This window comes from Rhipicephalus microplus, chromosome 9 (genome assembly GCF_043290135.1).
Source record: "Rhipicephalus microplus isolate Deutch F79 chromosome 9, USDA_Rmic, whole genome shotgun sequence".
NCBI lineage: Eukaryota > Metazoa > Arthropoda > Arachnida > Ixodida > Ixodidae > Rhipicephalus > Rhipicephalus microplus.
Window position 1 is genome coordinate 6,602,294 of NC_134708.1, and position 22,162 is coordinate 6,624,455.

Sequence of the window (22,162 nt, forward strand, 5' to 3'; positions counted from 1 at the left end):
ACTTGGAGCCTATCATTTCAACATTTTATCTCAATATGAAACTTGAGTGACTGTAGAATGATGGAGTACTTGAATATACGATAATTACATGCTCATTACAAATAATTGCATAAACTCACACACTGAAACACCTCGCTTGATTTTCTTTTTTGAAATATTATACTGATTGCCTTATGCTTATTCCAATTGAATTTGACACATTCGAGACGTCGCTTAATAATTGGAGCCTGAAGGGGTTAAACTGTAACCATCGTTTAATTAGAAAGGGGCTCATACATGAAAGGCTACCGTGTGGGAGCTGAAACTCTGGTAAACATATTCTCACCTTGGTCGGTGTCTTTCAAGGTTTACACCACAGAAAGGCAGTCCGAGACGAGTCAATTGATTGCGCATGCATGTCCACTGTGACCACTTCTGCATCAAAAAACTGAGGTCCAACTCGACTTCAACACTCGATATTTTTCGTGGTGAAACACAGCGAGACAAGAAGCAATGTATAAATATGGCACCAGCTTATTTGCACGGCCGTTGGACAAAAAATAAGGTCGTGTTATTTGGCTGCCGAAGTTGTGTAAACTGCATAGGTTGTAAGGCCATCATTCATGTTGACATCGCGGAGGCAACTTGAGAAGCTTATTCGAAAGTGATCCAGCAATCTTTTTTTTTTTGTTACGAAAGTGGAAGCACGGGGGGGGGGGGGGGAAGGAAACTTTATGATGTGCAGCTAAATATAAGAGCAGGAGCGTTTGTGCATTTCTTTTTCATCGCAACGCGCCCGTCGCGCTAGAGAATCGAACCCTCGTCATAGGGCTTAGCAAAGCAGCACCTTAACCACCTTACCACCTCGGTGAGTAACCTTCGTATTCCTGCGATACAAAATCCACGTTTGTTCCTCAAACATCTACCAGACACGTCTCAGTGAGAAAATTCACTATAGAGTTTCTCACAGTGTTTACTGGAGAGAATTGGGGCGCTGCGATCTTTCAGCCACAATAGGAATGATGAGTTGTGCACGGAGTTGCCTAATCTGCGTGCTTGCGGCTTCGATCGCCCTGGTGGCTTTCCTTATTGTTGTTGTGTTTTGGCGTTTGTTTCGGGTGAAAGAATGAACCATGGGGAAATTCGGGGGTCGATTGAATTTGTTGAGCCTAAAAAGTTGGCGAAGTGGGATTGCCGAATATTCGCTGAACTACGTCTTGCGACAAATTCGGCTTCAGACCAGACGGAGGCAAACTCAGCCGAAAGAACGAAGTTTAGAAAAAACCGCGTGCTACCCATCGTTCCCATGCTGGCGTTGCAGCGCCCACAAACACGAGCGTCACAGTGTATTCATAAGAAACTACGAAATCCACGACTCGAACAGTCAGCACAATCCGCACACGACGGCTCAGGGCATTTAGCGTGGAATACAGTCAAATACAAGTAACAGCCTGCACGACGCGAGAGGCACGATCTAAGTACAGACGTTACGTTTCCTTGCGGCGAGATGTTGGCTCGGGGCTCTCAGAATAGCAGGATTGCGACAGAAGCAGAAGAAAGTACACAAGCGCCGTCGTCTCCACCACCGAGAGTCGCTACGGCCTCTTTCCTTCCTTCCTGTAATCCTCTTTTGGACAGAAGCCGACATACATTGGAGACAACGCGTGCCTTGTCCCAACACTCGGAGACGCGCCGAGTACCGGCCGTTAGCCTTGAGCGATGCATGCTCGCTCGACGGTCGCCGGGCAGGCAAGGGATTACGCCAGCGTCATCGTCGCATCGCACTGTTGCCTCAAGCGGCACCGCCCAACGCAATTTGGGCAGTGTATACACATGCCTTTACAAAGCAGGCACCAGTGCCAGGCAAACATCGCGTCAGCCACCCGAGATAGTTGCTGGGCGAGGCCTAAATCCGCCTTACCCTGGAAACTTGTGCCGCCGGCTTGGAGTCGGCCGAGTAGCGTCTCACAACGTAAGGATAGTGTCACTCTCTCAATTTACATCGCACGAGTTCGTCAAGGTAATGTGGAAGCGGCCGTACACCCTAACGAAATGCTCATTCGCAGAAAAGAAAGTAAGGACCCAGCCATCAATGGAATGACTAAGTTTGTACTGTTTATTTCTACTGCGCTGCCACAAAACCGCCACGGTGGTCTACTGCTGACCGAGAGGTCGCGGGATCGAATAATGGCCGCGACGGGTGCATTTCGCAACAAATTTCTCAATTTCTCAGCAATGTTTGTAACTATACGCAGTTTCCATTATCTATCTTTGTCTTGTATGTGGCTGAATTCTTACTTATACATTTTTAGTTGATTTATGTTGCCTTCGTGATTTGCGCATCTGACACTTGTTTCTTTTTGTTGTCTTTTTTTCTTGGGTGTTATAAAATGTTGTACCCACCCCCTCTGTAATGCCCTACGGGCCCTGAGGGTATTCTAATAAATAAATAAAATATATAGCGCTCTTCAAGACGCTTCAGCAGAACCTATATTAACGAAGTTTCTACGACATAAATACCCGCCAAGTCACCTACGATAGACGTTTAGCAATCGTGGGAAAAGCTTTATCGACAATTCTTGGGGTTCAATGCCCCAGAACCAGGATATGGTAATGAGCGCGGCGCCGTAGTCCGGAAATTTCGACCACCTGTGTTTACTGAACGTGCACCAGAAATCTAAGTACACCACCCTCAAGCACTTCCGCGTCCATCGAAAATACCGCGGTCGGTATTCGATCCCGCGACCTGCGGGTCGCCAGCGAGCCTTATCGAGGAACAGTCGGAACCCCGTCATGTGCCGCTATGCAAGCAAGACGTGCTCTGACTGTCCTTTAGAATTTCCTCCCAGATCAAGGCTCGATTAATCGCCTTTTCAGTACTCAACACATATTTCGCTACGCCTTAATGGTTGTATATACGTATACCATGCTTAGTTCAAGTTCGCTCATATACAAAACAAAGTTTCGTTATCACAATGTACACCAGTGCTTCCTCTTCCTTATACGGTGAAACAAGAGAAATTTAAGAATAGCTCCGATCGGAGCCTACCAAATTTTGTCTGATGAAGATTGGTAGCCGATCGAATCATCAGCAATAAACGGTTTTTTTTTTAGAAGCGTACACTTATTTTTATTTTCCCCTAATTTTACGGCAACCGAATTATCTATATATATATATATATATATATATATATATATATATATATATATATATATATATATATATATATATATATATATATATATATATATATATAATAAGGGAGAGAAGTGTATACCTAAGGGCTCGTATTTCCGTGTTTTAACACAATATTAATGAGATATAACAGACAGTAATGCCAAGGAATGTACAGGGGAAGTTATTAGAACCAATGGAATGTAAATAAGAAGAAAGAAGAAAGAAAAGTGGATGAAAAAATTACCAGCTGTGAGCAGGAATCGAACCTACGACCTTCGAATAATATATATATATATATATATATATATATATATATATATATATATATATATGTGTGTGTGTGTGTGTGTGTGTGTGTGTGTGTGTGTGTGTGTGTGTGTGTGTGTGTGTGTGTGTGTGTGTGTGTGTGTGTGTGTGTGTGTGTGTGTGTGTGTGTGTGTGTGTGTGTGTGTGTGTGTGTGTGTGTGTGTGTGTGTGTGTGTGTGTGTGTGTGTGTGTGTGTGTGTGTGTGTGTGTGTGTGTGTGTGTGTGTGTGTGTGTGTGTGTGTGTGTGTGTGTGTGTGTGTGTGTGTGTGTGTTAATGACTTTGCATAAGGCAACGAAGTGTACTAAGCACATGCGATATTGCGGCTGGCAAGGATTGTTTTCTTTGTATTTCTCTGTCGTATACGAAAGTATGCACGGCATTACGCTGACCCTTGCCAAACCAAAAATGTCAATAACGTACCTCCCTGTCCTTTCTGGCGGGGGTTCCGATTGCTATTGACGCAACTTCCTGAAAAAAAAAAAAAAGCCTGCGTAATGGAAACAATCAGAGGAAAAACACGATTATGTAAATGCGACCTTACAATGGAAGCGAACAAAAGATATCGCCAACAAATACCAGACGGAAATAAAGGCTGGAAGACAAAACAGAGTTAGCACTCCGTCGCTCCCCCGCCCCCTTCGTTCCCTTCGTTTTCTCAATGCCACCTTTGTTTTGTTTGTTTTTGTTGTTGTTGTCTTTTTTTCTATATTGCTCACACACAACCCGTAAGCATATGCGCACGCAAGCGTTGCGCCTTTTCTGCGTGCCTTGGGCACGTTGTTTGAATGACCTCGATTGTGTTTGTTAATTCTGTCTTTCTAGTTCGACCGTATCTTTATTTCGTTTTCCAACTCGCGCTTATTTACACTGTATTCGCAGCAGCCTGCCTATTCAATCGGGTGACTGGGCACGTTTTCGCCAATTGTGCGTATTTGCGCACACGTGCCGAAGGCGTGCCTCGTCCGAAACGAAGAATCCACGCCGACTGTGACTTCAGCGGCGGGTTTAAACGGCCCCGAAACGCGAAACAAGGAGTGCACCTCGCCGAGTGAAGGAAGTTACGGTTCACAGGGAGCGAGAAAAAGAAAGTGTTTTTCGCGCAGACCGTCGTGCAACGCACTACGTGTGCCTCTCACGCAGTGAAGCGGCTACCGCAGCATTGCTCACGAAACACTGGCCCTCGTGCTGCCGAGCCTTGCGTTGTTATCCAGCTGGAAAGTCATCGGGGACAAATGAACAGAAGCCAGACTCGCGTCCGCTGTCGAGGCGAAATAAGAACTCACGGGGTTCGTAATGTGTTCGTGTAAGACATGCGTCTCAAACATGGGTCTCGAAATTCGTTTTTGCCAGTGCCGCGAGAGTGAAGAAGAAGAGTGAAGAAGTGAAGAGAGTGAAGATGGAGACGGTGCATGTTTCAAAGCTGGCGGGCAGGAGCTTGTTTGATACCTTTTGCCTATACGACGACTTGAACACGGAAACCAATCGATGTAGCTATTTTACCATGAATATGACATCGACGTCTAAGCTGACTGATTAACAATGCTAATTAGTTGCTAATTGACTGGTAATAATTATACTTTACTAATTAATCTAGCGTCATACCGATAACTTACAATAAACGACTCAATATACTTAGTTTACCTCGATTATAATCAAACAACTAACCTTCAATAAATGCCTTTCGCAAATTATCCCGTTACTCTATTTTCTTTTGTCTTAGTCACACAATCAACTTCCAGGAACTATAACCATCATTAATTTGCTCCCCACTTTCCTTCATTTCCATTTATTATCCTAACACGTGCACAGTCGTGCTCTCATTCGCTGTTCTATGGCTTTCAATTGTCTGAAGATCACGTGATCTTTTTAGCGTCATTTCTCTGACGCAGGCTTTGCGTTCAAGGCCATGTTCACATGAGACACACTTAAAACACTTTCGCCTCAGGACTTTGTCAACGCAAGCTGGTCACACCATCGCATATTGCGATGGTGCGATATATATATTTCATACTACTCAATACTCTGACCCAGGTTGCAACCGCACCTGAATCTGAATTTCACGAGACAAATCGCCCCGCCGCGGTGGTCTAGTGGCTAAGGTACTCGGCTGCTGACCCGCAGGTCGCGGGTTCAAATCCCGGCTGCGGCGGCTGCATTTCCGACGGAGGCGGAAATGTTGTAGGCCCGTGTGCTCAGATTTGGGTGCACGTTTAAGAACCCCAGGTGGTCGAAATTTCCGGAGCCCTCCACTACGGCATCTCTGATAATCATATGGTGGTTTTGGGACGTTAAACCCCACATATCAATCACGAGACAAATTATACTATTCCACGCTAGGGATTGCGTGACGAACGCCTCTGAAGCAGCTCCACGCCGACTCGATTGCTTCATTAATATTTTATCGGAGTTTATAAGCTCTTCGTTATGCCGCTTGGCTGGACTTGAAAGCTCATCATCGTGAACTGACATGCGTTCTTTCCGCTTTGTTGCCAGAACACGCGCGACGTTTGGTCTGGAATGGGATACATTAACTCCAAAAGAAAGAGTAAAGAGAGAGCGAAAGAAAGAAGGTGAAAGAGAGAAAAAGTTAAAAAATAAATATTGAGCTCTAACGCTTGAAAACGGCCAAATGATTATGTGAGACGTCGTATTGGAGGGCTCAGGAAAAGCCAAAAACCCGGGGTTCTTTAATGTGAACCAGTCTAAGCACACGGGGATTCTCGCCTCCATTAAAAACGCAGCCGCCACGGCCGGGATTCGATCCCACAACCTACGGAACAGCAGTCGAGCACCGTAACCACTACACCGCGGCGCCCAGTCAAAACAGAAAAAAGGGATGAAAGAAAAAGAAATAACCAAATAGACAGACATGGTGAACACACTTTATTTGTTTGGTCTAAAGACAAGCGAATAAATCAAAAATACGGGCGCCATAAAGAAAGGAAAGGGTGAAAATAGAGCAAGCGTAAGCGTGTACAGTATAGATATAGCAGAGGATGTGAAAGGGCAGTGAGGGTGTCAAGGAAGGATAGAGGAGTGACACGCCAGCAGGCGCCCCTTGTTTTCATTTTTTTGTTTTAAGTGCTTAGCACTTCGTGTGCCGGACTGTGACGTGCTGTAGTATGTTGTCGTCGTCGCTTGGCGTAACGCTCTATGTGCATATTGAGCGCAAGCTTGCGCCATGAAGAAGTATTCCTCTTTTTGTTTTTCGAGGGCCTTGATGATGACAACTTATCATCGTTAGCAAATGAAACCACTAGTGCACTTGGCGTAACGCAGCCAAAACCAAGAATAAGAGTAAGAAGAAAGGAAGAAAGCGCGAAATAGAGAGAGAAGGGGAACGATTAATGGAATGGTATAAAAAGCAAGAAAGATAAACAAACGAATGGATAATGAAAAAAAAACATACACAGAGAAAGAAAAAAATAGAGAAAACTGGGAAAGAAAGAAACAAAGAAAGAGAAAGAACAAGAAACAACAAATACTGTTTCGCTCAGCACTGCCATCAGGCCTGGCACTTCAAAGGCAAAGCTGGCGTTAATTTTTTAATAATCAGGTTAGTATTCCTGTCAGATACTACTACAATATATACATTTCTGCTTTGATCTCATATGGCAATTACTTTCCATTTGAACTCTGCCTTGTGAGCGCATCGAGTAAACATCTGCTGAATGAGGTGCGCGGTTTTGCGTGAAAACAAAACTAAAGGAATAAAAGCTGCAGAGTTGGATGCATCTGTTGTCTTCAGCTATAGGTGACAAGAAGTAACAATCACAAAGGAAGCACTGAGAGGCAAAGTTATTCTCTTTTTCTCAAAATCCAACGTCGATTCAATGACGAAAGGCCTGTTCACAACTAATCTAACGAGAAAAGCGGGACAAGATTCTTTTGGAGTCCTCTCACGTGCAATTTATAGCTCATTTATTCTTTCATAAGAGACACATACAGAGCTTCTCTGTCTTTAGCAAAAACAGCTGTAGTCTTCTGACCATGACGATCGAGGCCACGGTTACAGTATATTTTTCCTGGATCGACACTCCCTCATTCGTTCTCTGGAAAGCGGCATGCAATATACGTTAGATATGAGTGCACAAACGACAAATCGCAGAGCCCATATTGAATGGAACTCTGAAGGGCCTATTGCACCAACACTAATTCGTGATCGCGCAGACCACCCAACTCATACCGTCTTCGTCTCCGTCACTATCAACACGAAGAAGCCACGAAAACTTTATAATACTTAGTTTGTCAAACTATCGAACAATTGTCTATTGTACAATCTGCAACACGGTATCGACCGCAATCGTGAATATACGCGACTTGTCTCAGCTTAGCAACGACGCAGGCGCGACACAACTTCACATCATCCTCAAGTATCGTCCCTTCGTTAATTAGTCAAGCCTTGTCCTAACATGGTGCATAGCGGCCTCCTCACGCTAACGTCCGCAAACCCAGCATCCCGGCACGCTATACGCAAGTGTGTCAGGAAGCAGCTGCCTGTCTTCCCCTTGGTGCGTGCTTTCTCGTACGTGAAAAAAAAAAAATAGTTCACGCATGCGGAAGGATGGCAACCTCTCGTGCGAAAGAAGTTCGCGAGCTGCTTTAGCCGCTATCCTGCATGGACTGAACGGTGGTACATGCACTCCCGTTACACTGTACAGTACGTATACACATTTGTACGCAACTGTGGAATGGGGAAAAGTGGCTGCCATTGGGATTGGACGACGCGTAAAAACAGAAACGAACGAACGAATATCATCATCATCATCATCATCATCATCATCATCATCAACAACAACAACAACAACAATAATATTAATAATAATAATAATAATAATAATAATAATAATAATAATAATAATAATAATAATAATAGTAATAATAATAATAATAATAATATTAGTCGCCTATTTTTTCCGCACGAAGGGGGGAAAGGGCCTCGGATTAAATGCTACAAAACTGTAGCTTGAGTGCGCCTGAGGGCCTACAAAAATACATTTATGTAATCATGTAACACACACGGCAAAAGAAACTAAAACGCCGTCAAGGAGCAAAAATTGAAAAAAACATGACACAGGCGTAACGTCACATACAATAAATAAATGGACAAATAAATATATAAATAAATAAATAAATAAATAAAGGGATAGGTCTATACAAATGGCAACAAAAAGAAAAAAGTAGTTCTCTACAAGTAAACATTCACAAAAACAAAAAACATGTGCATCTTACAAAATATTATTTATGTTTCTTGGGTTTTAGTGTGGGTAGGCGGCAATCTCCTTTTTATATCTGTTTAAAATCGTTAGCGAGAGAAATTGGAATTGTTCTATTTCCGTAGTCAATTGTCGTGTGAGTATAAGTGTCTATACTTTTTGTCACTTCTATAGTACAGACAGCTATATATCATAACTAAATCCTTTGCTCAGCCAATTGGTTCATAATATTAAAAAACAAACAAACTTGAAGGATGCTTGAGCTTCGCCTTCGAGAGTAGAACGCGATACCGTAATCGGGCCCTGCGCACATCACCTTCTCAAGTGCTAGCCTTGCTTCGGTTCTCGTTGCAAGCCTCAACACTGCCACAAGGAAACCGGTGACTGTGTGCGTAGCATTGCCCGCTTCAGGAGATCCTAGAATGCCTACTGAAAATACAGTTGTATGCCCACTGCGCCACTGCCACTGGCAGGTACCGAACCTGCGACCTTATTGAATAACGCGTTACACGAAGGTCGCAGGTTCATTCTCCGCCGGCGGTAAGTTATCTTTTCGTCCATTTCAGGGGCGAAGCTCCTTAGGGCGTGGGATGTGCGTCCCCTGTAGCCTGTATGTAGCTACCTCTAGTTTAGTTCTTGCAGTGTTCACTAGATGGCGGTACCGTCCCCTGTATGTAGCCACCTCTAGTTTAGTTCTTGCAGTGTTCACTAGATGGCGGTACCGTCTCCTGTATTTAGCCACCTCTCGTTTAGTTCTTGTAGTGTTTACTAGATGGTGGTACTTGTAGCTGATGATGAAAAGATGCAAGATGTTATAAACTAGAAAGCGGTACTTGCAGTTGATGAAAGACGCGAGATCTTATAAAATAGGAATGATGTCACATATGGCGCGTGTCATTGGTTGAAGGCAATCGTTCGATTTAGTGCGGCGACGTACGCTAGGGGGAGCGATGTAATAAAATCGAGTGGGCAAAATGTACAGAGGATTCATGGTTTACCAGGTTTATCTCCGGAGCATCGCCCACTCATCATCATTCACTTCGTGGATATGGCGGAATTTTTTTTTTCTTTTTTTCACATTCGATTTACAATTACTACTAACAAGATCCCCTGTGCTTTCCTTAGCATCATTCTCTCTAAGTTCCCATTAATATCGTGTCTGACCAAAAGAAACGTGCTGTTATGTTTCCACTTCTTTCCCTTTTTTGTTACACTAAAGAGAGAGAGAAATTGAAGCGATACTCATGTTCCGAGTAATGCCTGAAGACGAAGAATTGTGCCTGAAGCGGGTATGCACTGTGGCGCATACCCGCTTCAGGCATAACTTCTCGTCGTCGTCACCAACTGCATGAACAATTGGCACAAAATTCTTTGGAAGTTTTTAGCGGATACCACGCTTCTCAGAAGAATGCCCATAAATAGAATAGCGAATGCCGGTCTACTACCCAAGAATTTTTATTATTAATGACGTAGTGGATATCAAGCAAGTGTGCTTGCAGCAGTTACCCAAAGAGTGTTTAAAAAAGGCTCTGAAAGGCCGTTTTTCTAGCTGTCGCTGTGACTGTGCTGTGCCTTCCGTGCAAGCCTGGCGTTTTTTTTTTCTTATTTCGTGCGATAGTGGTTACTGACACCGGCGGCGGCGGCGGACAACTACGGCGCCGCGCGTGACCCGAGTTGTGATTTCACAGCAGCTATCGCTGTAAAAAAAAACTAGCAACATTAAGCAAGATAGTACGAAAGCAATGCCTCAGAGGGTTCCTTTTTTTTTCTTTTCTTTTTAGGACTGAGAAAAAACATCATTCTTCGTGGCCTTGATGTCAAAATCGAACTTGGTTTGCATAACGTTTGCTCCCGCAGTGCTTTTTTTTTTTTTTCACTTGCGAGCGAGATACACCTTCCCAGCAGCGACCAGATTTCGATACCACCAGCAAGGACACATGTTCTGCAAGCAAGCGTTGTTTCTGTTTTTTATGAGCAGTTTTCCTTGTAAACGAGGCAGGCGATAGCGAGACATTTGCTGCTTAGTGGGCATTCAGAGAGTGATTTTATTTCTTCATTGGAATTTCTAAGAACGCCTGTCGTAAAAGAGCAGTATGGTCAACAGTGAGCGCTTCGCAATGACTCTCCTGTCTTTCCTTCTTTTTTTTTTTTTCGCACATCTCTGAGAAGCATGTAGTCATTACACCCTGCCCTGCCATATAGGAATGTCCCTTCGCCCACTTGCGACTCTTGCTTTTTATCGGCAGCTCCAACAGCGAGCGAACCCATCCGAGCCAAATATACCGCATGCACGCCCGCAGTCGCGGCATCTAGACCGCACGCAACGCACGTACGCAGGCACGAGCGCGCAGAGGCACGTGACCTCGTCCCCGCAAGGTGACGCCGCGATCAGCGTCTTAGCGTCCCGCGATCCTGCAAAACTGGACCGTCGCGAAGGGCCACCTTCCAAGGTCTCGCGCCGAGAAGCGGCGCTCTTCGCACTCTTCTCTTTTCCCCCCTTCCAATCTGTTCGATCCTCCGTTGTTGGGGATTTCGTGCTTGTTGCTCTTGTTGCTCGAAGTTGGGAAAGTCGAGCGAAAAATCGCGGAACCTGCTGACCGGCCAACCTGCATACGCCTGTCCCGCATCAGGAAATCTACGATGGCGCCGAGTCCAGTTTCGGGCCAAAGGAGATGTGCGACGCCGTCGGCTACGCAGATACGACACGCTAAATGCATGCACTGCTAAGAAAGCTACCGAACATGTGCGGAATACACCGGCGCCCAAAGAGCGTATACAGTTTCACGTTTTGTTTCGTAATAATATTAGCCAGAGTTTTGCTTCCCCCAAACCACCATATGAGTGTGGGGAACGCCGCGGTGGAAGGGCTCCGGAAATTTCGAACACCTGGTGTTCATAAACATCGCGCACTACACCGGCCTCTGGCGTTTCTCCTCCGTCGAAATGCTCGGCCGGGACCGAAACCCTCGGCTCTGCAGCCGAGCACCCACTGATCCAACGGGGCGGACCATTTTTGTTTCATAGAAGTGCAGGAGAGTTTTTCTTTCTTTGTAGAATTACCGTTATGAAATCTTTGCTTAAAACTGGTGTTGGTCATAGGGCAATCGTTGATTCACGACTAGCAAAGGTATTCACAATATCATATTGAACACACACAAAAAAGTTAAAGGTTCAGTGCGTTCCAGACCACACATTCTCTTTCTGCCATTACGGCACAGCACGTGCAGGGCACCCACTATACGCGATGACGATGACGCTGATCACCTCGAGGAAAATGACGATGTTTGTCACGGAACAACGTGTGGCTTGTGCTCTAGATGGTATCTCGATATTTTCTACGCCGCATTTCGTACGACTGGAAACAGCAAACAACCACCAGGGGGACGTACCCAGACCTCGTCTTTACCAACTTCAGGCTGGATCCGATACCACAAAGCGGTAACAATGAAGGCAGAACGAAATTCACAACTCAACACGACACCACCACATATTAGCAATAAACATTGTATATTACTGTACAGCTCTTGGCACTCATTTATATGCGTGAGTGGTCAATGTCCCAAGTGATTTACGGTTAAACCTGACGATCCCACTGCATCGTTCACTCATCATTGTTACTTTCGTGAATATGCCGGAATTTTCGAAATACTTTAGTTGATATTCCTTTGCACAATGCTCTATATAGTTTTGTAAGATAGCGCGCATGTTTCTCAGGGATACATCTGAATGTAATGACCGACGTTTCACTTCCAGCGGTCGTGTAAGGCAAATAGGGGAAATGCGTCACGTGACTGTTCGATTAGTAGCAACCAACCAGGAAAGTATGTTTCACCACTAGTAAATTAGAAAAAAAGAATATTGAAAATGTCACATCATTTGGTGCACGGGTCGGAAGTGCAGCAATCCATCTTCACATCTTACGACTCCCCGTTTTATGAGGCTATACATGCGATACAGCTAAAGGTTCAGCAGGATAGTTTTTTACATATGTGTCCATCAAGGATTAACGCTTGTCATCTCCGACACGCACGTAGCGTCAATGAAAGGCCGTCTTGAGAAGCCATCGCGGATAAATAGAAAAGAATACGTTACGCAAGTTCTTGAAGTGAACATACTTGCACCGGCGGTTGTAGGCCAAAGGCCGTATTATGACTGTGAGGAGTGTGACTTCGTGCGAGTGTGCTCGCAGTCTGTTTCTTTCTCCATCTCTTACTTTCCTGTCTCTAGCGTAGGGTAGCATACCCGTTTTTGTAGACTTACACGCCACGGTGGTCTATAGTTGTTATGGTACTCGACTGACCCGAAGACGGCGGGATTGAATCCCTCCTGCGACGGCCGCATATCAATGGAGGTGATCGAAAGCGCTCATCTAAGTACATAGATGTAGGTACAAGTTAGAAAACACTAGATGGTGCAAAATTTACGAAGCAGCCCATTGCAGAGTCCCTCATATTCATATCGGGGTTTCGGACGTCAAACGCCAACAATTATTATCACGCGTGCCAGCACGCACTGCACAGTTTTAAAAGCGAGCCTGTGCGCAGGCGCGAGGAAAGCGCCCGCCTTTCTGACCGGCCATGCTCCTTCCGCATTCGGGTCGCGTAAAAGGCGCCAAACGGGACGGCATCTGGGAACGATCTTGAAACGATCGGCCGCCCTGCTGAACTGGCTTCGCTTTCTAACTCGTCCTGCTTCGCGGCTTTCCAGAGCCGCGTCCGATTCGTTTCTGAGCGCGGCGCATTAGCGGCCCGAGGAAGCGTTAAATGGCCATCTCGAAGCGTCGACCGAAGGGCACGCGTTGATGAGCCACGTCTTCAAGCCATGTCTTCGAACGGCCAATGGATGCCCTAATAGTGAAAATGATTTGGCCAGTGGCAAAAAAAAAAAAAACGACCAGCGCCAGTGCAGTTTGAACGTAATGGGATATCCTGTCACTTTCTAACCTCAGCCACAAGTCGCATTGTCAGTGGACTTCGTTGGAAGCAGCAGTCGTCTGCCGTCATAGGCGTGCCCACTGCCCCCCCCCTCCCCTAGTTACATAAGAGAAGGACGGGCACCATGTCTGCCCTATACATTGACTTATAGGGGGGGGGGGGGGGGGCTGCGATAAACTCTGCGCACGCCTATGTCTGCCGTAACCGATGTTATTAATCCGTGGAGAGGCATTTCAATAATCTATTTAACACGTCACAAAGTATTATAAGGTAGCGACGGTGCTTAACGTTGTGTTTCTATCAAGATCAGAGCCTCCTTTCACTATTTTGACTGATCAGTCACTATGGAGACAACCGGAAACTGCATAGCTTTGACAGGTGAACTTCTTGGAATTCATTATTTGAATAACTTAAATTTTGTGTCTCAACCCGCCGTAGTGGTCTAGTGGCTAAGGCACTCGGCTGCTGATCCGCAGGTCGCGAGGTCGGCTGCGGCAGCTGCATTTTCGGTGGAAGCAAAAATGCTGTAAGCCCGTGTTCTCAGATTTGGCTGCCCGTTAGCGAACCCTGGATGGTCGAAATTTCCGGAGACCTCCACTACGGCATCTCTCATAATCATATGGTGGTTTAGGGACGTTAAATCTACATATTGGGACGTTAAATCCCACATATCTTCATAAACCCACATATTATCATTAAATTTTGTGTGTAGTAAGAAAATTAGTTCAATTATCTGTATTTAACTTTCAGACATTCGCACAGGCTGTCTCCAGTTCTCATTGATGAGTTGTAAATTGTTCTCGCACGCGGAATGTCTGGGTTTGATCTTCTGGCCGCATTATTCAGTGAAAATTATTCCCACTGATTTTTCTTTCTGAGCAATTCACGAGTAATTTTAATGACGTTACATCCATGTCGAAACTGTCGTGCTTAAATTGGGAGTATACCGAGGCATATAACACTTTTCCTAGCGATTACATTGTTTCCAACTATACTAATCAAGGTGCTTGAGCATATTATTATTATATTGTCATGCGCTGTTTAAAAATACTGTGGTATTGTACAGGCACAAAGATTATCACACGCGCATGATTATTGAAGCAGAGAGAATGGCTCAAGAACCTGACAACTGCGTGAGCGAACCATCGGTGCCCTCCTAGATAAGGAGCTTCAGTATCTGGCAAAGGGCGTATGTGCGTAATGCATCTGACATTCTGCCTCGTGCTTCGGGTGTATAAAGTTCGACGTTTACTCAAATGATACTTTACTTCCTTTCTTTCTTCTTTTTCCTTGGTTGTCATATATAAATACAATGCGGGATGAATAAACCTTCAGTTGATAGTCTGCGCTTGTTCTTGTCTTTTCCCGTCTATGCTTTCTACAGCATAGTATACCTAGATAATATAAAACCTGCGAAATCTTCAGTTTATGCTTTCCGAGTTGTGCTACTAGACTCACAAGGTGTTGAAACACATTTAATATAATTCAGGCGATATATGTTATCTGAATCATCCCTAGTAAGAGGCACGCTGCAGAGTTGCCGCGACGCAAAGGTTTCATGTCGTCAATCTAGACAAAAAGCGCCCTGCTTCCTAGTAAAAGCAACAAACACACACTCGGCATAATACGGCATTGCCGTACGCGCACGCTCAATCGAAAGAAACATACGCACGCCAGCATTCGTCACACTTTCACCTCGTTCGCGAGTGCACGAAAAAAATACGCAAACAATTAGCAATGAAAGGAGAAAGGGGCGTATCAAAAATAAAAAAAAACATTTTTTGCTGTTGTTCATTGGGGTTTACGAGACATTCTTTCTACTTCCGCGGTTGACAACGACGCCGTCTCATTCTGACAAGGAAACGGTGTCCACTATGCAGAATGAACGGAAAAGGCCCAGTGAGTCCAACGCTGTTTCCTTCACCGCGTTGTGTTTCGCTAAGCCCGCCCGCTTTTTTCCCCACGAAACACAACGTCCCCGTCTTTTTTTGTTTTCTTTTTCTTTTGTCACGCGCCGACGAAAACGACGTCGAAGGCAGCGAAGACCACGCTGAAAAATGATCTCAGTCACCACACTTACCTCACCGCGGACCCCGAAAGAAGACGCTACCGAGGAAGTTGGCCAAGAGACCACGGCCTGTGAACTCGCGAGAGCAAAATGCGATCCGTGTGGTTCTGCTTTTCGAGTAAGGCAAAAAAAAAATCATTGTGCAACGCTCGGGCACGGAGAGTGCTATTGGTGTGCGTACACCTGGCAGCTCCACGAAGTCGCCGGCGTTGCGGCACTGACGCCATCATCGGGTCACTGTCACGATCTCTTGATAGTCTCTCTCTGTCATTGCAACCAAGGTTTTTTTTCTTTCACACGGAGTGTGAATAACAGTGTGTACATCCGTGCACATATTTACGCGGATGGCGCCCCGTAGCGTCGAATGCACGCGCGGCGGGAGAGCCGCGTATGCATTGGTTCCCTCCGCCGCGTTGATGTCCGAAAAGGCACATACGCTCCTCTGAGTACTGGCCGCTATGTTTGTAAAGAAACGTCCGACTAATTCTGCAGAGGGCGCACGATAGAGCAGGCTGTAGATTAAGGCTCACGCACTAGCAACAATGCGTGGCTTCTTTGATAAATTAATAAATAAGTGAATAAATAAACAAATAAATAATACATAAATAAATGAGTAAATAAGTAAACATTATCAGTACCTTACAAGTACTCAAGTTTGTTATGCTGCTGACGCTCTAACAAATGTCCAATATGTTTTTATCAGGTAATCAGTTAATTAAAGCATTGATCTATTTTAACTGATTGAACTACAATGTCTACCTACGATAGATGGTCCAGAATAAATGCCCCCAAAGAAAGCTTACTCTCGGTGGGCTGTTTATTTAGATTATCCTAAGGGCGCAGAGGGGGAGGAAGGTATAAAGGAAACAATTACAATATCCCCAAACAATTAGCATGCATTGAAAGCTCAGAATAAGGTTTCAAGACCAAATGGTTTGAACTTTCCGACCTGCAAGATCGTACGCGCGTATATTTGTTCTGTAACCCATGTCTACCGGCTGCAACCATCACGCATAATATTTATCTCATGCAAGTCTCTGTTTTCACATTGTAGAGAGGGACATAAATAAATTATTTCGACTAGCATATCGCTGGTGACGATATCATTTCCTGCAAAGTATGAAACCTTGTGGTCCTGATGGAGTTGCACGACATTATTATGAATGATTTTGACGTTTCTTACTAGTACTAATATCGTGAGCGTAGCAAATTATCGACTCTTTTTGTTTTGACATGGCCTACTTTCTCTTTGGCGTGGTGTGCAGTAACTTACTTTTCGAAATTCACGACGTTTTAAACACTCAAAAGCCGGTCATATCATCGTCTACGACTAATCCTACCTGGCTGCGTACTTTGACTTAAATCTTCTGGTCGATAAACTGCACGAATGGAGTAATAATCTATTTCAGCGGCCATAGAAAGCTCCTTCGGTGAGCATTCATATTGAAAAGGATTTTGGAGGCTAACCGTTCCGTAAATCACGCCAACTTATACGTCTGCCTATAACGCTACTCGCAACACCAAAGAACGTCTGCTGGGTCAGGGCCTACCACGTTTTACAGATCAGATAAATTACGACCTTCTGCGATGAAATAGTCAAAAAATAACAGCGAGAAGTACGCCTAGCGAGTATGCGACTGCAGTGTGCGGCACTTAACAATAAGTAAACGAAAACAAACAAAAAGCCACGCAAAAAGGCTGACTCAGTGGGGGCGTATAAAGTAAGAGTTGATATCGGCATATATTGTGTGCCTACACGTCTAGCTGGTTTTGAGGGCAATCCTGCTTAATGACCCTATCGAAGCATTGCATAACAAGAAGAAAGTATCTAACGGGGACTTCTTACTAGACATTTTCACTGGTTATTGAAGGAGAGCCGCACGATACTGTCTGAGAGTTCATTTTCGTTCATTATTTTCGTTTCTCCTTTTTTGTGTAGGGAGTCCGGTCCACGATGACCCACGCTACCCTGGCGGCGATGCTGCTGCTTCTGGCTGCTACCTGGCAATGCGACGGTGCCCAACGGGTAAGCTTATCTAGTGTGACATGTAATACTTTCTTGGCTGACTTTTACACTCAGTCAGAATCCACGAATTTGGTACGAGACAAACCTACGAAACCACGGTGAGTCCTTTGCGCAGCTTTGTAAGAGAGTCGTATAGGTTCGTTTGCTGAAGAGTTGAAGTTCATTTGATACGCTAATATCGACGGTATTGGAAAATACAAGTTCGTTGGTTGTCAGCTAAAATGTTATCAATAGCTCATGATTTATATTGAAATCTCTCACGCTGTTTGCCAGTACGTTAATGTTTCAACCTGAAAATCGCGAGTTCAACGAGAACCCATCTGGTCGGGATCAAACATGATGAAGGAGAGGAAAGATACCGACCAAATAAAAGCCTAAAAAACGACAGCTTTCGTTTGAGAGCCTTGTTCAAAATTAAAATGTTGTTTTGTTTTAAGCTTTAATTTGGCAGATGTAATTCATTTCCTACATCACCGTGGATAAGAACACTTATTTGTACGGTAACATAACCGTCCTAAACATGGAAACGCGCTTGACATTATGAAAATGGGCCAACGTAATCGGCGCATACCATACAGATTTTCTTTGACATGGAAAGCGGTACACACGCCCCTGTAACTCTTTGGTGGCTGCTTACTATTAACGCAGCCTATTTGTAATTCTTAGGTTGTTCCTGAGAGTTACCGCAGTTAGTCACGTTTCGTCAAACCACTGCGCAGTCGATAACTCCCTTCTCCGCATGTCATCATGGTAGACTGTCACAACTCCGCGAATGACAACCCTTACCGATAAAAAAAAAACCATCAACACTGCCAGGGAGTTGTGTGCTCGTGTTCTTCTAGTTCAGTTCTAGCCTTGACGAAGGCGATTTCACTTGCAGAAACTCGAGCAACTTGTTATCGTTCGAGCACGCAGCCCCCTGTTTGCGTATTTATAATCGCCATTTTCCCCTTCCTGTTGTTTTGTGGAATAAGCCTCACTGAGGTATATATGTAGATCATGGCCAACTATCTACTTTTGTATCGTTGATGAGCAGGTACAGTCTTGCGAGTTACAAGTACGTTAGTGCCTGCCGCACACCAAGTTGCAGCAACGATCATTGAAGTTTTGCCTCTCGTCTCTCTTATCGAGCACTTATTCCGCGTAGACGACAGCTGGCCTTCTGTGCGAGTGTGGGTAAGTCTGCTTCCAGTAACCACCCGGTAACAGTGGGGTCACGGAAATGGTCACATAGCCCGTGGGAAAACAGTCTACATCGCAGAGCTGCGTCCTCCAACGTACACTGCTTCGCTGCGATCTGCTTCGTCTGAGGGGAGGTCCTTGAGAGACCGATGCAGCCGGTGCTTAGTGCTCGCCTGATGACCGACGCTCGAAGACAATGATACACTGCTGATCCCTTGTTCATCGAAAAGGCACAGCTGTGCGGTTACGAAGGTCAGACGACGGGTTAATGCATATCGCGGTCACACAAAGTGTTTACGTGAGGGCAAAACGTAACTGCTTCAGATATGAGACCTGTGCGAGCATCAGTAGCCAGATTCGCGCAGGAGAATTGTCAAAGATTGCGATGTTGAAATCGAAATCTGCTCGAGCTTCGTGCATGGGTGCGCGCTAGAGCTTCGCGGTCTCAAACCATTACGCTTCTGAGGACAGAGCCGTGTCTTTAACTACGCCAGACTTTTATGTGCCTCAATAAGAGCAAGAAGGCGTGAAACTTGCCGAGCTCATTAAGGTTACAGTTAAGTAGAAGTGAAGAATGATGCAATGCGGATTTTACACATTTTCAGACAGTCGATCTCATTCGCGTCTGAAGAGGCTAAATTATTGAAGAAAAGGATTTCAACGACGATAATAAATGTAAGTAACTTCTGTCCGAACAAAAGCTCGCATGAGCTCTGCCGAGAGGGGCACATATGGTTTACCCCAATATATCTTCAGGCTCTCATTTTGACAGCAATTGACATCAGAGTGTCGGGAACGACGGCCTCACGGACAACTAACGCATACGAAGAGAAAAACAAAGAAACAAAAGCTGCACAATTCGCTTGCATGCGCGCTGAGGCATGTGCCTCAACTTCCACATTGGGAAACGCAGCTTCAGATCTCCTCGTCGTTTCCAACGCGTCTCCAGAAGCCGCGGAACCTTTCGCGCCGAGAAGGTCGCCCCGCCGCAAAGCGCCGGTCTTTCATGCGGGCTCGCCCCACCCACTCGCTGTCGCACTTAGCGGGGCAGGGGCGCACCACTGTCGCGTCGGAAAACCCTTTGATTACTACAGCGAGAGCTCGACAAGACAAGCCAGTTTGGCGTATACGTCTTTTAATGCCCGCTAGCGTACAGAGACAGAGAAGGCTACAAACACACTCACTGGCTACGCGGACAAGTACCCGGGGCTATGAGGCACGCGTCTCTGCGGCTGCTTTGGTCGCGTGCAGCGCTCGGACGACGGCGGAGAAAGCAGCGCCGCAGGCACAATGCGCCGGACGTCTTTGACCTCGTTCGCTCGGACGCCCGAGCCGAGGCCTCGCGGGCAAGAACGGGCGCCGCTCCTGGAAGCCGCGGACATCGCTGGTGACGAAGGGAAGGTTCCGTGAGAATGCCGGCGTTGGACTGTCGCCGAAGGACGCGCTACCGTGTAACCGATTACGAAGCCGTACCACCGTGCACGGATCCTTCACTGGCGGGAGAAGAGAGCGGGGGATGATCGGCGCGAAATGGACTTCCGAGAAGAACGAGCCGCGCGTTCATTACGAGGCGACACAAGGTCTGAGAGATCCGTGAAAGTGATCCTTCGCTGCGTGCTTGACCATTCGATCCGCTTCGTCGACGTTTTATGTGAGCGTCCAGGATGCCTACGGAAAGTCAGTCTATCCGCGCGTAAGCTTTTTAATGAACCCGTACTGTACCGGCGCTTTCCATTTACGGAAAGGGCACACCGAAGAGATAAATCTTCAGGTCAGAGTTGACATGGCTTGTGAGGCTCCTTTTTCTTGCAGGACTCCAAGTAACTAAGTTACTCACACGCGAAGACGTTGGGAGAGCTTTACACCGGCACATTGCGTTGACGTCGACGGAAGCTTATATAGTGTAAATGGGAGATCACACCGCCGCCAAGAGTAGTCACTTGTGTGTTTGTTGCACCGGTTCCGCAACAAGGCATACGCTACAGTCTATGATGGAATCAACGCCACCTTGCTCGCTGGGTAATGGGATTGATCGTGCTAGGTGTGGTTGTAGGTATAGGGGTGCGCTTAACGTAATGCTTCAGAGCGATAAGGAGAAGACGGTATAAAGGCTGCTTTCTCATTTTTTAAAGCCATTTGTCACGAAGTGTACACTTTTTTTTAAGTGCGGAACGCTTTAGGAGGCGGGGCTGTTCCATCAGCAGCATATTTGTTCTTTTAGCCCTTGCTGATCTTCGGTCCCTTGTTCTTCAAGCGCCTTGATGATCATCACTTACTATGATCAGCGAAAAAAAATAGAAAAAAAACTAAACTAGTGCACTTAGCTAAACCAGGCAGAACCACGCATAAAATTTTAAAAATAAAAGAGGGAACAAGCGCGAAATGGAAAGAGAAACATAGGAAGAAAACAGAAAGCGCAAGAAAGAGAAACAAATAATTATAAATAAATTGAGAAATGAAAGCGAGAGAACGACGGAAAAGAGAAAAAGAAAGAAAGAGAGGAGAAAAGAAAGAGAAAACTGAAGAAGGCATATGTCCACCTCCGCACTTTCCTCAGGCTTGGCACCACTAGTGTGTAGCCGCGTTAATTTTTTAGTATACGCATCAATGAGCCGCGGACGGGCGTTTGGACGGTGGCTCTGCAGACTCGTCAATAAAATAAATAACAATAAGTTCTTCGAGTTAAACGGTGCAAAAAAGGAAAAAAAACGTGCAAGAAAAGAACTCTTGCACACGAAATAAGCTGCCAGAGCCAGCAGTCGAGGCTCAAGGTCTGCTGGCAGCCAGAACAAACGCGTAAAAAACGCATTTGCGGCAAGGATAGCCGCCGTTATGCAAGACGACGAGCATCCGCCACTTGACGGTTGCATTTTGTCGACAAAGCAGCGGCGCCGCCTCCGGTCTTGAAGAGTGAAGAAACGCCGCGCAGTGAAGTGGTGAACGGAGGAGACCTTCTCTGGCATGCCTGTCACCCCTGCATATCACGCAACGGCTTCCTCGGTTCGCAGTTTGGGAAACTGCGCACTACGTTTATTTTTCTTTCCCGGCAGACACTGCCGCAGACTGCAGTCAGTCATGCGCGGAAGACTGAAGACGCTCTTGCGGCCCACCGCGCTGTGTAACTCAGGTGGCGGTGTCCTGACAGGCGTGGTTGACTTACAATGGCCGGATGGTGTTTCAGCATACGTTACGTGTCTACCGCTGTCGCAATAATGACCAAACTTATAGACCACGTTTGTAAAAAGCGGTAGGCCCCGTCGAGATGCTGAAGC

General features: G+C 45.7%; 1 protein-coding gene across 3 annotated transcripts in view; it reads left to right on the plus strand.

Moving 5' to 3' along the window:
• Nucleotides 1–22,162, plus strand: part of LOC119163382 (A disintegrin and metalloproteinase with thrombospondin motifs like) — a 227,528-nt gene that overhangs the window by 123,155 nt on the left and 82,211 nt on the right. For all 3 annotated transcript variants that reach the window (XM_037415365.2, XM_075873026.1, XM_037415366.2), the window contains exon 2: nt 17,622–17,708. In XM_037415365.2, the coding sequence (XP_037271262.2) occupies nt 17,622–17,708 (87 nt within the window). The remainder of the gene's footprint in view (nt 1–17,621; nt 17,709–22,162) is intronic.